General features: G+C 41.8%; 1 protein-coding gene across 1 annotated transcript in view; it reads left to right on the forward strand.

Moving 5' to 3' along the window:
* The window catches only part of LOC147683825 (uncharacterized), a 1,174,400-nt gene that overhangs the window by 1,088,910 nt on the left and 68,893 nt on the right, over positions 1–16,597 (forward strand). Inside the window, exon 8 of the mRNA XM_086944225.1 lies at positions 11,070–11,184. Within this exon, the coding sequence (XP_086800351.1) occupies positions 11,070–11,184 (115 nt within the window). The remainder of the gene's footprint in view (positions 1–11,069; positions 11,185–16,597) is intronic.

The raw sequence follows: 16,597 nt of genomic DNA on the forward strand, positions 1-16,597 counted from the left end.
AACTAGGCCATTTGTAGACCATATTTTGCAATCTGGTGCCCACTTACTACCTCTTGTGGTGGTGCCATAAGTCAGTTTCTTATTATAGCCTTAATGTAGCACCAGCCCTTTTTGCACGCTGTAAATTGAGTAAGGAAATGTGACCAGAAAGCATATCCTAGCAATTTTATACAAGGAGAGGACATTATCAGGAAAGTATTAACTGGGGTGAAATCAGAGGGCATGAGGTAAAGCTACCACCAGGGTACTCCACTTCCGTTGTGATTGGTTTTGAGCGTACTGGTTTGACATTCAACCAGGGAATTGGGGCCTGGAGTTGTTCTCCAAGCAGGCTGTAATTCACCATGCATGGAGAATGGGGAAAGTGTGCATGACTGGTTTGGGTGGCCGCGAGGGCCGACCAAACAGTCATTACACACTTTGAAGTGGGCAAACCACTCCTGCCCTGCCCTGCCCCGGGAGCAGAGCAGCCCCACCAACCCGCCTGCCCACAAAGAGGCAGGAAACATAAAATTAAAATATCTCTAAGTTATTATAATTTTATGTTTCTTCTTCCTCCAACTGCCTAAAAGCAGTGAGGCAACACTCCTCCGCCGCCCCTGTTTATGTGATATGGATCTACAAGTGTTATTTTAAGAATTGCACATCAATCTCTTGCGTTCAATATACAGAGAGAAGGCTTTGGGACTCTTTCCTACAAAACATTGGCTTGATTGGGTTTAACCCTTTCAGCCATTGAAAACCAGCAGTGCCCTTCCACTCAACGCCAAAGCTCACAATTGTGGCCCATTTTAAATAGTGTTTATAACGGGCCATGATGGAGAGCTCTGGAGTTAAGGCTGAAGATGCCCAAATTTTTGCACAGTGCCTGTCAGGTAGTAAAATATATGTGTTAAATACGAATGTTGAGCTTTACTTACCTATTGCCTCGTGATCCTCTTCTTCCTTTCAGCAGTTGGTGGCTGAAGCACAGGGTCCCGGAACTTCATCTAACTCCCCTAAACCAATACTGGCACTGCTCTCATGTTGCTCAGGTAGCATGAGAGAAGCACTAGGATTGGCAGGAGCTGGTTTGATACTCCTTCGAGCACTGTGGGGCCTGTGCCAGCTGTCTACGACAGCTTAGGTTGAAGTGTTTAAAGTGTGCATGTCAGCCTGGCCATCGCTAGGCAGCCGGCCAAAGTAACATGGACACTTTAAACTGAAGTGAACACTGTTCCTCCCTGCTACCGGACTCTCGCTCAGACTCAGCTACTGACAGCATGAAAAATAAAATAGAAATACATTTGTTTTATTACCATTTTATTTTTCATATTTCCTTCACTCTCCGAAGAGGGGCGACACTCCTCGACCTTCATGGAGGCACCACCACTGTTCACATGAGGCATTGCCAGCCACATCTAAAATCAGCCAGGGGGAGCATTTTGTGTCACCATCACGCTATTGGCTGTTGAGGTGTCTCTTTCCACCTCCTACCAATTTTGTTCATTGGAGTTCATGAGGGACTAGTGTGGAAAAGTACAATCAATCAGCACACTCTGTTCTTTATCTAATAAATGCATTGCATGCTAAAAGCACCCCCTTTTTGTTACTTTTTTAACTTAAGGAATATTGGTTCACTTTATGGTAAAGCAAATTAATTATTAAGTATAGCACAACAATACACACATCGAACGATTTCCATTCGACAAATAACATATGGAACCCTTAGCAAACATATTCAACCAATGTGCTGCTGATGAGGTTCAGAGCAGCCAAAAACTCCCCTTCTTCTGCCTCCATGGCGTTGGAAAAGAAATTCAACATGCATGGTGACTTTGTCAAAGCCAAAAGGCTTTTCACTGAAAATACAAGCCAGGGGCAGATTGATCAATATTTCACACAATGCAGCAAGACATCTTGCTGCGCTGCGTAAATGGAAGAGATCAGGAATGCACAATATTTAACATTATGTGCCGCATTCTTGTCCTTTCCTTGTGCTGGCGCACTTTTGAATGGCTAGCGCCAACACAGGCACCTTTGCGTCATAGTGCAAGAGTGCCTACATTGCAGGCAGGATAGTTTTTGTGCATGAAGGGACACCTTCCTGCACAATAACAATCCTCCGAGGCTTTTCCCTCTTTCTGTGTGTACTGTAGAATGCAGCACACATAGAAAGAGCAAACAGCATGGAGAAATAAAGATATTTCTCCTCAGTACACCTGTCCTGCAAAAGGGTAGCACCTTGATGCATTCCCAGGTCTACCACTCATGATAAATATGGGAATGTGCCAAAATCCATGGGTGGATGCGTGGCTTGGTAAAACTGAGTACAGTGTTATGTTGTTCTTGTGTTACCTTGTGTGATGCAAGTGCAACGCAGCACTTTGATAAATATTTCCCTAGATCTATTAGGTTACCAATGTGTGTTTCTCTTATAGTAACACAAGCATGCCATTGAAATACAGTGCTGTGAATTACTATTGTTAGGGACATAGCAAATGAGAATAGTGACATTTTAGTCACAATTTAAATGATCTATTGCTTGTGGAGTGACGATTTTTGAAACCGTAGTGAATTTTAAGGTGATTTCAACATGTGAAAAATCTTGGTCTTCTCCTGGTTCTTGGTCAACCATCTTTAAGAGGAAATAGATTTTCATGGAAAATATGGCAAGTTGTCTAAAAAGCCTATGTGTTTTGTGAATTTACAAATATCATTCTCATTCATCTCAGAAACACTGTTTGATATATTGAGGGCAGTCACTAGTTTCAACAGTATCTATTGTATCTAAATAAAATAAAATAAAATCAAAATAAGCTTTATTCGGAGTCACAAAGTGAATCATAAAAGCTACAAAATACATTGATACAATGAATAAAATGACCAAGAATGCAATTTAAAAATAATTATTCAAAATTCATCCTTATTTGTAAAGTAAAAACATCGTACCATGATAATATAATTACCGTTTACAACTGCTTCCTACGATTAATAACAGACAGCAAGAAACACGACATTCCAAAACACGTAAAAATATCTGGTAACATTTGCAAATATGTATACGCCAGATGACAGTATCTGAAGCCCAACTGCAGTAACAAGGGTTTTATGAATTTATGTCTCAGACATGAGAAGTGTTTACAAAAGAATATGGTGTGCATATTATTCTGGGATGAAATATCTTCACACGTACAGTTCCCCAGGTCGGCTGACCAATTGTTAACATAAGGAAAACTGATTAATTGATGGAAAATATCCAGCCGCCAATGTGTGAGCACAAAGCGATGACGAGAAATATAAATGTTAACTAAGTATGGTTGCATGTAAACACTGGTCAAAATCAGTTGATTCCTCAACACCGTTGGTTTACAGATTTCAGATGCTAATCTGATTTCTTCAAAAAAGAGATGCATTTCAACTTCAAGGCTTTCCTCTGGACGGTGGTTAAACTCTCAAGGAGAGTAAAATATTCAGAATGGCCAAGATTTACCAGGAAATTATGGACATATTTGAGCCATGGAATTTTAAAAACCTTAGGGGATTTTTGACAGTCGGCAATTATGGCTCAATTTAAAATAATGTGTTCAGATGACCATATTTTGTGCCATAATAGCACAGGTTGGATCCTAATCAAGTCTGCTAGGTAGGGGCACCCAATTTAGAGTGTCATACAAACGTTGAGCTACTTTTCGGGAGTACAAGGAGAGACCTGAGAAAAGCATTTTCTTCAAGTTGTTATATATCTATTTTTCCATGACCCCAAAGCTCAGCCCCGTACATGGCAGAGGATCGACACTTTGCATTATTAATAGTCATCATCTCCGTTGGATGTTAAAGCCACACTAACTGGCGAAACTCGATAGGGCCATTTTTGTTTTCATGAAATGTAGTCGCCTTGATTTGATAGCCCCTTGCCAATGCCCTGATTGATGATTAAAAGCAATCCCCAAATATGAGAAGGAATCTGTAAACTGGATCGTAGAAGCATTAATAAAAATGTTGCGACAGCGGGTAGCCTTCTTTCCAATCTTCATAGCAAAGGTTTTAATTATGTTGATTTTTAACCCCAAGTTAGACATATACTAAACAAATGTGTCCACCAGGCGCTGCAGGGCAATGGGTGTACGGGCCATTAACACCGCATCGTCGGCATAAAATAGTGCTGGAATAGGCCTTTGTCCCACCTGAGGTAGATCTGCACATTTACTTGCCAGTATATCTCCTATGCTGTTTATGTAGAGGTTAAATAGGAAGGGGGCCATTACGCATCCCTGCCGCACCCTTCTTCCTATACTGAAAGTCTCAGTACAGGTACCATTAAGACCGTAACGTACTCTACCTCTACCTTGGGCGTACAAATCTCTTAAAAAATTCACAATTTTTGCATCCACGCCCATGTTGGTCATTATTGCCTATAACTTATCGGGAACTACCAAATCAAAAGCTGAAGATAAATCAATAAAGACTAAAAAAAGATTACCACCTTTCATATGTACAAACTTGCCAATTAACAAGTCTAGGGGTACTGCCTGCTCTACAGTACCCACACCCTCCCTGAACCCGTACTGTAGGTTTGAGAGGATATTGTTTGATTCCGCCCACTTCTGTAAGCACCCCAAAAGCATGCGACCAGCAACCTTAACCAGGAAATCCAAAAGGGAAATTGGCCTCTATTGCGCTGGGTTGACACAGTAGCACTTCTTGAAAATGGGGACGATAATTAACTCAGGCCAGGTAGGTAAAAAACCCTGATTTTGGCAGGCTTTAAAGAGCAAAATGAGGATAGGACCCCAGAGCTCAATGTTAAATTTGAACAGGTCAATAGGGATCCCGTTGGCCCCTGGGGCTTCCCCCCCTTGCTTTCTTTCAGAGCCAATCTGACTTCGTCCAGGGAGAAGTCTGGATAATTGCACTCATTGAGAGGGCCAGGATTTTTGGGAGCATTAGCAAGAGATAGAAGTCCATTATGTGGCAAGGCACTAGCGATGGGAACTGCCAGCTCTTCCTTAGGGGAGTATAATTTGGAGAAATGAGCTATCCAAGCATCCTCAGAAATTGCTATGTCTGTGCGTGGGGATTCTGGAGCATAGTGAGAATGTGAGTTCACGCCAAAAAGAGGTGTTATCTTTAGATAGGCTGGCCTCCAGTAACTTATTCCAGGTATCCTCTTTCAAATCTCGTTTCCATTGTTTATTGGCCGCTTTGTAAACAAATCTACACTCCCGGACTTTCCCTACAGATCCAGGTTGTTCAGCTAATGCTAATTTCAAATTTTGTGGGCTTTGGTACATGCTGAATCAAACCAACCACACGCTCCCGCCTTTCGTATTTTCTGTTTTACAGAAAGGCCCTCACCTACACCCTTTTTTATTTGGTTAAATGCCACGATGAAGTTATGCGCCTCTGTGATTTCATCTAGGCACACTTCAAAAGCCTCCCTCTCTTGTTGAACCAATTTTTCGAAGAAGTTAAAAGGATCCAAAAAGGACCACTTTAGCGCGTACCCATTGCTGTGAGAGATCACATTTTCCTCTTGTACTAGGGCTTTAGGTTTACAGCATACTTGCCCGGTAACATAAAGCTTCAAAGTGGCACTTTGGGGATAGTGATCACTAAGTGCGATATCGTGCACAGTAAACTCCAAGACCAATGTTGAATAACGCTGGGGAAACAGTCAAAAGTCTATCACACTATTGTCCCCCCTGCCGCTGTACGTAGACCTCACTGTGGTTGGTGAAACAGCTAGATTGCTACAAAACCCTGAGTTATATTTAAAAATTAGCTCATTCAGGCTATCCCCATACTGTGAGTGAATAAAATGGGTTGTCTCGCAGAAATCAGGGGATGTCATACCACATGCCTTATTCGTAGTCACACTACATGTGCGAATGTTAAAGTCACCACCCGATAAAATAATGGGATTGCGACAATTAATGTCAAACACCTTCTCTAAGTCCTGATCTAATGATTGGAGGACTGTTGTGATGTCTGATAAGCGTGCATTATTATAAAAATGAACAATAATTAAAGTGACATGGGCAGAAGTCACCAGAAACACAATTTGATAAAACGTTCTTGTGACAGTCGCAGTAGAGCTTAAAGGTGCCAGCATATTAGAAACATAAATACACAACCCCCCTTTAGAGCACCCATGATTGGACTCTATAGCTGGGCTGTGAAAGGTTTTAAAGCCATTTATATGGATGGGTTCGACAGCCCAGGTCTCCTGAAGGGAAAGAATATTGAATTTGAAAATAAATTCGACCCATTCAATCATGAGGTGTTTGTGACGTAAACCGGCCACATTTCAATAAAGAACGTTAATGGCTGTGGCGGAGATACCGGTCCCAATTTCTGCTAACAACAAAGGCGATGAATGTTCCACAACGTCACCCTCCAAGTTGACTGGATGCACTAAGTCCTCATCTAGATCTGCCAATATAGGTACTGTGGCCGGAACCCATGGAGAGATGGGTCTGCTGCAAATGGCAGCTGTTCTAAATGGACCGGGGGTTGATAAAAGAAACCAAGTGGTAAGACCATTTTCTCCTTCGGTACAAGAGAGGGGAGACTAGCACTCTCAAGAATGAGACTCACCAATTTGGGGGAAGTGAATGAAAGCACAACACAATCACCCTCTAACGTTTTACTACCTGTACCCTCCCAACTTACTCTCTTACTCATTTTCAGATCGGCAAAACGGCAAAAAGTGCCCCCCCAAGTCCTACCCTTGCGTTGAGTCAATTTAGGGATTTATTCCTAAGGGATTCCCATGACTCATGTGCAAAGTTAGTGAGAGCTGGGACATTTGCTAGGATTACTACTTAAGGGGTGGCTACAGGTGGTAGCTCTAAGCAGTTCAATTTTGTTACCAGGTAGTTGCGCCTGTCAGCCACGGTAATTAGATAAGTACGAGTTGAAGTATATGGGGGAACAGATAGAGTCGTAGGACCGCTATTCAATCCAGGTCAGGAGGACGAGGGTTGAAGGGAAGGATGGGGGCCACCCTGTGTCGCATTAATGCTTAAATCAATCTTTTGTCAGATCCCTCGAACCACCACCCACTGTGTGATAGGGTTGAGTTATAGGTTGAGTTATAGGTCGAGTGTTAATGCAAGAAGAGGTTTGCTCATTAGCGCTATTACCATTACTTTGTGGGAGGTGCTGGTAGTTAGCCGGCATATGCTGGTTAATTGACCGCAAGTCTAATTTAGAGTGGATGTTCTTCTCTATCCCCTTTAGTTGCTCAGTGAGTGAACTAAAAGCAGCTCTTACTGATTCTGTTAGAGATTGAATTAAGGCAAACAAGGCAACATAATCTACATGCTGCTGTGCTCCTCGAGTTTTCTTATGCTTTTTTGTCAGGGGTTGTTTGTGAGTATTCTTGGTATATTGACTACTCCCGCCTACTCTTCCTATTCTTTCACTAGATTGAGGTAGCGGTACTGGTGGTGCAATGGACGGGTTTTTAAACCATTTACTAGGGGGTTGATTAACAGGTTGAATATCTTGGGGGACAGTACTAGACAATTTTTCAGGATCCCTCCTTCCTTCCCTCTGCCCAGTCACTTGCAGACTATCAGCACAGTCAGAACTGGAGCTAGTAGCAGGATGTTCACTGGTAATTATAGTTGTATCAGAAGGAGTTAGGCCTGAGACATTATTAGAGCAACATGATAAGGACTCCTCCACACTTAGAATTTGTTTTTCCAGAGCCCCCATAGCTCCTGCGATATCATTCAAAATAGAAGGAGGATGTACATTATTCTGAGATTTAGCAACCCCACTTAGGTGTTTCCTTTTACCCATGTTCAAAGTTAAGAGCGGCACCGAGTTAGATGGCAAAACCATGATTTGGCTGCACCAAACACATAGAAACCCAAAGTCAGTGGCAGAAAAAGAAAATGCCCAGTGAGTCTTGATTAGTTCCGTTAGAGTAGGACAGCCAGATGACACTACCTTAGTAACAAGTTCAACTTGAACCGCTTCTGCTCCTCATATTGTGTCAAAAGGAAAATGCGACCGGCCCGGGCTTCGCTGCAAGCGTCCCGCGCTGCGGGAACCAGCGGCGGGATTTAAAGCGCCTCCGGACGCTTTACGGGTGATGCAGCGAGGCAAGGCAGGCTGGGTAATGGAGTCCCCCTAGACCTCCCGACTTCACCCATGTCGTTCTGAGCAGCACACAGTCGGGAAACAACAGGGACAACAAGAACACTTTCAAAAGCGGGTATCTAACATTTATTACCAACAACTAAAATGGGACTTATCTGAACCCCATACTGCTGGAATAGGATGTATTGAATGTTGCATTTCCTCTGCAAGAAACTGCAAGACATGAGCAGAATCAGGGTTTTAGTTGTTATGTTTATTGGAGATAAAAGTTTAAAGCTGGCTATAAGTGGAAAGAAGTTTTTTATGGACTAATGGTCATAGATTTTATGATCTAACAATAGTTCATGAGAAGGTTTCTAGTGGTGTGCGAAATGTGTGCGATTTTCTTTTGTGTAATTACATAACATTTCAGGATAACAATGCAAAATTAAGCATAATTACATGAAAAGCAAATCTTCTACTTAGCACTATATTTTATGCAAACTACATCATTTAGTCCATTTTTGACATGAGTGCGCATTTCACGCTAACAGTGTGAAAAACACAAGTGCCACAAAGAACAGCAGCTCATACTCTCATTTTGTACGTTATTCCCACACTATAATTTTACCACTAACGATGTCACAATTAGCGAAAGTGGCTTAATGATGTATTTTCTACAATTTCGTATAATAACTATAATGGAAATTCCTGAAGAAACGCAAATTATGCCAGAATAATTTAACTTTCCCAGTCCAAAAACCATTCCGTTTAGCCAGGATCCCCTTTCTTTTCCACATAAGTTCCTTTAATAAATCATCCTCTATCCTAATTTCAAAATCTGGAAATAGGAACATTTTGATAGCGAAGGAAGTGTTTTGGGGTCTTCCACTATAAAGCAAGAATGCATTGGAAGTTGGATTTCTCAATAAAAATAAAAAGTTTCTTGCTACATAGGGTAGTCTGAATCTTCAAAAGAGTTTTGGTTTAAACATTTCATATTTCTTTTTAGACCCCATTTCCATTTTAAGTACCCTGGTTTATATTGTCCTCAATGAATGTACACTGGCATGAAACGTGTTTTTATTGTTAAGGAAATATAAAAAAATAACATTATCACATGTAATCATCTATATTTCTTTAGTATAAAATGTTTCTGAAGTTATATTTTATATATGAATATATTGAAATGTATTTCTTACAACACGTTTTAAAATAGGCAACCTTCCTATTCAAACATGGCAATCCAGTCATGCAGAAAATCACTGTACTGAGTTGGTGACCCAGAGAAATGATAGACATCATTGCAAACTGAAAAGTCAGTTGTATATCTTAACTAGCAGCCTGTCCCGACCTTGTCCGGGAGCAATCAGGCTTCCCCGACCCCCGCCCGCCCCGACATTGTCCAGCAGCCTGGGCCCCCACTGCGATCATTATTGCTCTTTGTTATTTGGGGCTCTTGGTATTGAGCACAGTGTACTTTTCTTTTGGAGCGATGTGACATTGCTGCTGTTTGGCTCTATCCATGACGTGACCCCCCGCCCGCCCCGACATTGTCCAGCAGCCCGGGCCCCCGCCCGCCCTGACATTGTTTAGCAGCCCGGGCCCCCGCCTGCCCCGTCCCCCGCCTGCCCCGTCCCCCGCCTGCCCCGTCCCCCGCCTGCCCTGACCCCGCCTGCCCCGACCCCGCCTGCCCCAACATTGTCCGTGGGTCCCCCGGAGCCTTACCTCAGCCGCCGCTCCTCCCCCGCGCTCCTCAGTTCACCGCTCCGCTGCTCCTCGCCGCTCGTCACAGCACCTCCCGCCTGTCCGCCGCTCCTCCTCGCGCTCCTGACGTCAGCACGCAGGTCGCGGCCAGCGCTACTTTGAAGGGACTACTTTTTTAAATGTAAATTTTTTAAATAACGCATATTTGTATCCCTTATATAGCCTATGTCCATCTGCACACCCTGACGATTACAATGATGTATCGGGTGTGTGGATTGGCACTGTGGTTCCCGAGTTTACCCGCCTCAAAGGTTCAAAGTTCTTACTTTATAATAGTAGTATAGATATAAATTAATTTTGTCTGTCTGCAAAGCAGCATTCCCCCTACCCCCGCATCTAACCGTCCTCCTCGCCCAAGCCCCTCCCACATCCATTCTCTTAATATTTCTTTAATATTTGGTCTAGTTGTAGGGTTCTTTGAAATATTCGAATTTGTAGTTTGGCTCAAACAGGGGCACTGTTCTGTATTTTACTTTAATGTTCTGAATGCAATTAAGATCTCATATGTGCAGACCATGAATATTGTGCTTTGTCAATTTGTTAAATGCTATATATGGTTGGTTTGAATGCACAGAACTTTTTTTGATATCACTCTACATACTTTTTTTTCCAATTTGTAGAAAAAGTAAATATGCACATTTAAAAGTTTCATGCTTAGTTTTAAATCGTTATATGACTATATTGGAAAAGTCTCTGTCCTTTTATGCGCAATGTGTTTTAAATGTTTTGTCAGATATGAAAAACTGACTTTCACAACTGAGAGATTTGTAGCTTTATGTGCTTGGGCTGTTAACAGTATTCTGCAATAGCTGTCCTTTAAAAGTCCTACATACTTTTCTTCCACTCTCTTCAGTTACCTTTAATTTCTCCACCTGAGCGTATGAGCCCCAGCATGATCTCCATCTCAACCTTCCTCAGGAATTACTGTGCACTATGCAAGCCTAGAGCAATTGGTACATATGATCAAATATAGTGACTTAGCTCAGTTTCTTATGAATTTTATCTGAATTATGTTTTGACTTGTCTGTGGTAAGCACTTAAAAGGAGAAACATCTATTCTAGAAATAGCTTGTCATAGTTGATGATTCATGATGTTCAGTTTTGTATTCTGATACTAGGAAAGGAGCGTGTCATAGTATTAAATGACCTTTTTATAGCCTACAATTTGGTAGATTACAGCTATTTGTATGTCCATTTTGAATCATAAAACATTATTTTTCAATTTTTAGGAGCTCTCTTGATTCACAAGCATTACAAAAATATGGACTTTTCATCTCAAGAACCCAGCCGCCTGTGTCCTTTCTCGTTCAATGCCAAAGGGATCATATGAAGAAACAAGAAGAGGTATTGTACTATGCAGATCCCCTTTAGAATATATTTACAGTGTTTTACAATAAATGTATCCAATCGTATGAGAACTTACATATTTTACTGCTGATATTTCGTCTTACTGATCTTGAAACTTGCTTTGATTGGATGGGCTCCTACTAGTGTTTGGGAGCTGTTGCTTCAATGACACAATATAAGTTATTGTAACACTTACAGGGGGAACATTTGTGTTTCACCCCGAGTGAATCAGATACAGACTCAAGCTAATATAAGTGGGTGTGGAAACATGTCAAACACTGGCCAAAATGTTAAATGTAGCAACTGGATATTTTAAGAGAATAACCACTATAAGATGATGCATGCTTTTTATATTATGACTTCAATTTGTAACCGTACACTTGAAATTTTTGTTGATAATTTAATAAACAGAATAAAAAAAATCCAATGGGACCTGCACTTTGCAATGACAGCGACCGTTCAGGTAGACTGCCAATGTGGATCTCCAGCAGTGACTACTCTCTGCATCAGCCTTGACAGTTTACATCAACTGTGACAGCCCACATTAACCTCCAACATGAAGCTCCAGTAACAACCAGTTGTTCACCATACAATAACAACCATTTGCGAAGCTCAGTCTGCTTCTCATGCCGACAACAAACTCCTTGTGGCTCAGGCCAACATGAACCTCTACCTGCAGCTCCTTGTGTGGACTTGAACTCCAAAAGGTAAACTCTTGAATGGAACAAACATGGTCCCTGAATCTGACCCGTGCTCTAATGCGGTCAGCTTGAACTTGTGATTTTACCCTGTACCAATGCAACCAGATAACCACTTGCAATCAGATAACCTTGAGTGTAGCTTTGCGCTTTTTGGAGCTATTTTCTCCTACATTTTTAAAAACTCATATCTATGGTTCCTCTGGTTGGATTTGAGTTATTTAGGTGTCATTTTAATTGCTACATTATATTCCACTTTTCCAAACTAGTTTGGGATTTTTCTTGTGTTTTCACTTTATTACTGTTTGTGTTCTAAATCAAAACTTTACACATTTCCATTAAGTTAAGCCTGATTGCTTTTGTGCCAAGCTACCAGAGGGTCAAGCACAGGTTTATTTTGTGACTTTTGCGAATCATCCTCCCAAGGTTTGTGTTTATTATTTGAGTGGGGCTTCCACCCCCTCAATTAATGTCACAATTTCTGAAACACGTCTATGATATAGACAATGTAGAAAACACCCTTTTGGGAACCAAGCAACTGTACTATGCCTTGAGTAACAATGCTGACAGGCTACTGGAGAGCACAAATTGTCAGAGTTAGAGGGACATTGATACAGGCATGGCAGAGAAAGCTGTTGCAAGGGACAAGGACATCGCACAAATATGCCACAATTTCTTAAGTAAATTGAACGAGGAATAACTGAAAGATGAGATTACAGTGGAATCCTACCTACAGGCTTCCATAGCACAAAGTGTGTGATGCCATTGCAGAGAGAACTATAATAGTTCATATGTAGCATATTTAAACTAAAAAAAGGGGAAGCACTGGGCCAGATTGGCACAAGACCTCTTTTTAGAAGTCTTTCTGGAAATAACTAGCTCAAATCATAGCAATACTCTCTTGGGGGGGATGGTTGGGGGTTACCAATTGGATGCTAAAAGCCTTGGTATCGGTCATATTCAAACCAGGTAAAGATCCATCCTAATGTGCATCATGTAGATCAATATCTCTGTTGAACTACAATTCTGAATATTTCACATGTATCCTGTATTCCAGCTTGAATCCCATTGTGCCAGGGATAGTGTTTTCTGGCCAGGCTGGCTTTATCCCAGGTTGCCAATATGGCGATACTATGTAAAAGATGTTACATATCACAGAAAAGTACTATGCACCCCTAAAATGCATTGCTCCCCACCCTGGACACAGAAAAGGCACTTGATAGGGTCATCTAGACTCCCATGATGTACCTCATGCACTCACTAAGAATTGACCCACAGTTCTGATCCTGGATATTAGTTGCCAGAACCAACCCTTCTACTTGAGCCGTTCTCTGATCAGGTGCTGGGACAGGAGAACATTAGATGCATATGGATTGGAGTGTATTAAAAGGTTTGTAAATGATTTCATGCTCTAATACTCAGGTCTGGCACACTCTCTCCGTCATGCTCTTGAAAAACTATCACTAGGTTCTAAGTCAGAATTAAACAGTTATGAAACTGGAAGCCCTAATTCTCTGAGCAATCCCAAATCTGCTGTAAACACCTTGTACACTCTTTCTTATTTGGTGGACCACTAAGGAAGTGTGCTACTAAGGAATCTGAACAGCCGCATTTGGAGCACAAATCATCACTCTAACTACTCCTCGCTACTCACCACAATCTGAAGAGAATTCCAACAATGGTATATGAGACACTTCTCATCGCTAGCCACAATTACCTTGGTAAAGAGGGTAGGATTATAAAGGTTATACACCTATTCTAAACAATTCTATTTCCGCTTCTGCCCTTCTTTTTTGTGACAGTTTCAACTAATTCTTAAAATATTCCTTGGAGAAGGGAGACACTGGTGATAGCATGTAGATTTCTAAATCTCTCTACTTCACAAGGGAAATGAGCACTTCAAAATTTAGCTGGCTGTTTTCAAGCGTTTCATATACAATTTATGATTTAAAATGATTTAATGGGGTGAAATAAAGATGCATCAGTAATGGTGAGAATAGTCAAGCCATTGCCCTGTGAAAGATTTTATGGATTGAGAGAAAATATAGGACCTGGGGATATATACATATATCACCAGTGACACTTGATATGTGGGACAACACCCAGCTCATCCTCTTACTATCAACAAACCCCACTTAGACAAAAGACAGCCTCCTCAAATGCATGTAGAATGTCTCAACATGGATGAGAGACAGCTGCCTCAAGTTAAACACAGACAAAACCGAAGTTCTGGTCTTCAGCAGAGGCTCCACCCTTCAGATTGACTCCTGGTGGCCCTGGGAGCTCAGACCCACCCCCTACCCAAAGACCATGCACGCAACCTAGGCATCATACTGGACATCAAACTCACAATGAAACACCAGACAAACACAATCGCCGCAGCCCACTTCCACACGGTCTGCCTACTTTCAGATCGCTCCCTGCAGGCACAAGGAAAACAGTCACGCAAGCTCTCATCACCAGCCGACTAGACTACGGCAGCGCACTCTAGGCAGGCACCTCCACCGAGCTCATACAAGGACTCTAAACCATCCAGAACATAGCAGCCAGACTCATCCTTGACCTCCCCAAAAGGTCACATATCTCTAACCATCTAAAGGACCTCCACTGGCTCCACGTACAAAAGAGATGCCAGTACAAACTCCTCACTAATGCATACAAGTTATTCCACAACATCGGATCCCACTTCTTGAACCATGGTCTGAATTTCTACCTACTCACGAGAAACCTTCACTCTACAAACCTCGCCCTTGCAAGCACCCCCCAAATCTGCCTCACCCCTCACTGGAGGATGTTTCTTCTTCCATCTTGCCACCAGATCCTGGAACTCCTTATCCCTCTCCACCTACCCACCGACCTATCACTGACCACCTTCAGGAAGGAGCTCAATTCCTGGCTCTTCGACCAACATGGCTCACCAGCACCTGAGTACCCCGCAGGTGAGTTGCAGTGCTCTACAAGTGCTGATTGATTGAGTGAATGCTGATGAAACTCAGCTCCAACTAAAGCTTGAAGAAAACCCTGGCAGCCTTCTCAATTTATTCTGCTGTCTTCCATTTATTTTTTAGATGAATGCAGAGCAACTGGCTATGTCTTAGTGGGAAAAGGTTGTTTTTTGACCCAGTCACCTTCAACCCCTCTCTCCATTCGTTGGCCTAAAGATTTGCGCTACTCCTTTGCCACAGTGCACCAAGAATGCAACCTAAGTATTATTTTTAAAAGATCTCTCTCATTCCCTCTACAGATAAATTCTCTTTGCAAAACCATACTCTTCCACATTTGACACCTGATAGTGATCCTATTGCTGTTATATTGATTGCAGAAAATGTATTTGATTGTCGAAGTGGTTATGTCCCGCCTAGCCTATTGTAATAACCTGAATTAAGGCTTCCCTACATATCCATAGCCAGGCTCCCAACAAATACAAATAAACATGATGACCATGTTACCCCTGCTCTCATACCCTTCCACTGACTCCCTTTGTAGGAAAGGACTAGATGTAAATCTCCCTGAATTGTTCACAAGGCCAAACATAACTGAACTCCTGGCTACATCTGCAGACTATTTGAGCTTTATCAAATGGCCAGATGCCTCAGGTCTGCAAAAAAGGCTTGATGCCACTCCTTCGACTCAGATACAAATAGATGGTGGTAGCAGACTTTTTCATCAGAGCACTTCTCCGTGGAACTCCCAAGCAACCCACTTGAGACTTGAAAGAACTACTTCAATCTCATGAAATCTCTGAAGACATACCTTTTCACCTTGGCATTTAGATAATATACTTTTGAACAAGGAACATCATATTAACACTCTAACCTCTGTCTGCTGCACAGGCAGGCAATATCAGCCTGCCCCTGACACCAAGGCTCTGGGCAGCTGGTAGTACACTATGACATTGGTACAGAAGGCATCCTGGATGTCTGACCTCTTGGAGCCACCTTAATTCTACCTAGAGCACGCAGAGGCCACCCCTTATGTGGTTTGCAGAACTTAATAAAAATCCTAAATAAAAATAAAAATAAATATAATACCATATGTGTGTGATGAATAGGATGCCAAAGTATAGTTGCATCATCAATTCCCGAGTTTCTATTTTTCCCATCCAAACAGATCTCTCTTTTCTCTATGTTTACCAGTATGCAAGTGACAGTAATCTGTCTAGGTGTATAAAGAACAGCACAGATAGGTACCTGACTGTCTATCATCAAAACACAGAGGCGAGGTTGATTGTAAGTATCCGATTCTTCTGCATACTCCTTATTTCGAGCCGGGTCTAATGAATATTGCTGAATTATTTTGACTAGCTGTCCTGACTCCTAGTTTTGCCAAAATTTTCCTCCATTTTCATTGTTCAAATAAACGTTTTTGTTTTTCAAGTGCAGTTTAGATTCTGCATTGTAAAGGGTAACAAACAGCATGTAAACAACAGGAAGGAGGTCAATCACTGGCATTTATAATTTGAAATAATAAATAGTTTAATGGAAGGATGTTGTGGTTATTTCAGTACCAGGTAAACATTTTACATTTTATTTTTGCTAAATTGATTAAAAGAGAATACGTGATTGCCGGGTTGCCATGTGAAATAGCTTACATTACATTTTTTATCAGCACAGATTAGTTGCTATAAGAACAGGGATCAGTGAAAAAGAGAAGTTCAATTGAAGGTGGACGCTTGGGAAAATAAAACAGCATGTATTCCATGAAGCACAGGT

The sequence above is a fragment of the Lissotriton vulgaris genome, chromosome 11 (assembly GCF_964263255.1).
Source record: "Lissotriton vulgaris chromosome 11, aLisVul1.2, whole genome shotgun sequence".
Lineage (NCBI taxonomy): Eukaryota > Metazoa > Chordata > Amphibia > Caudata > Salamandridae > Lissotriton > Lissotriton vulgaris.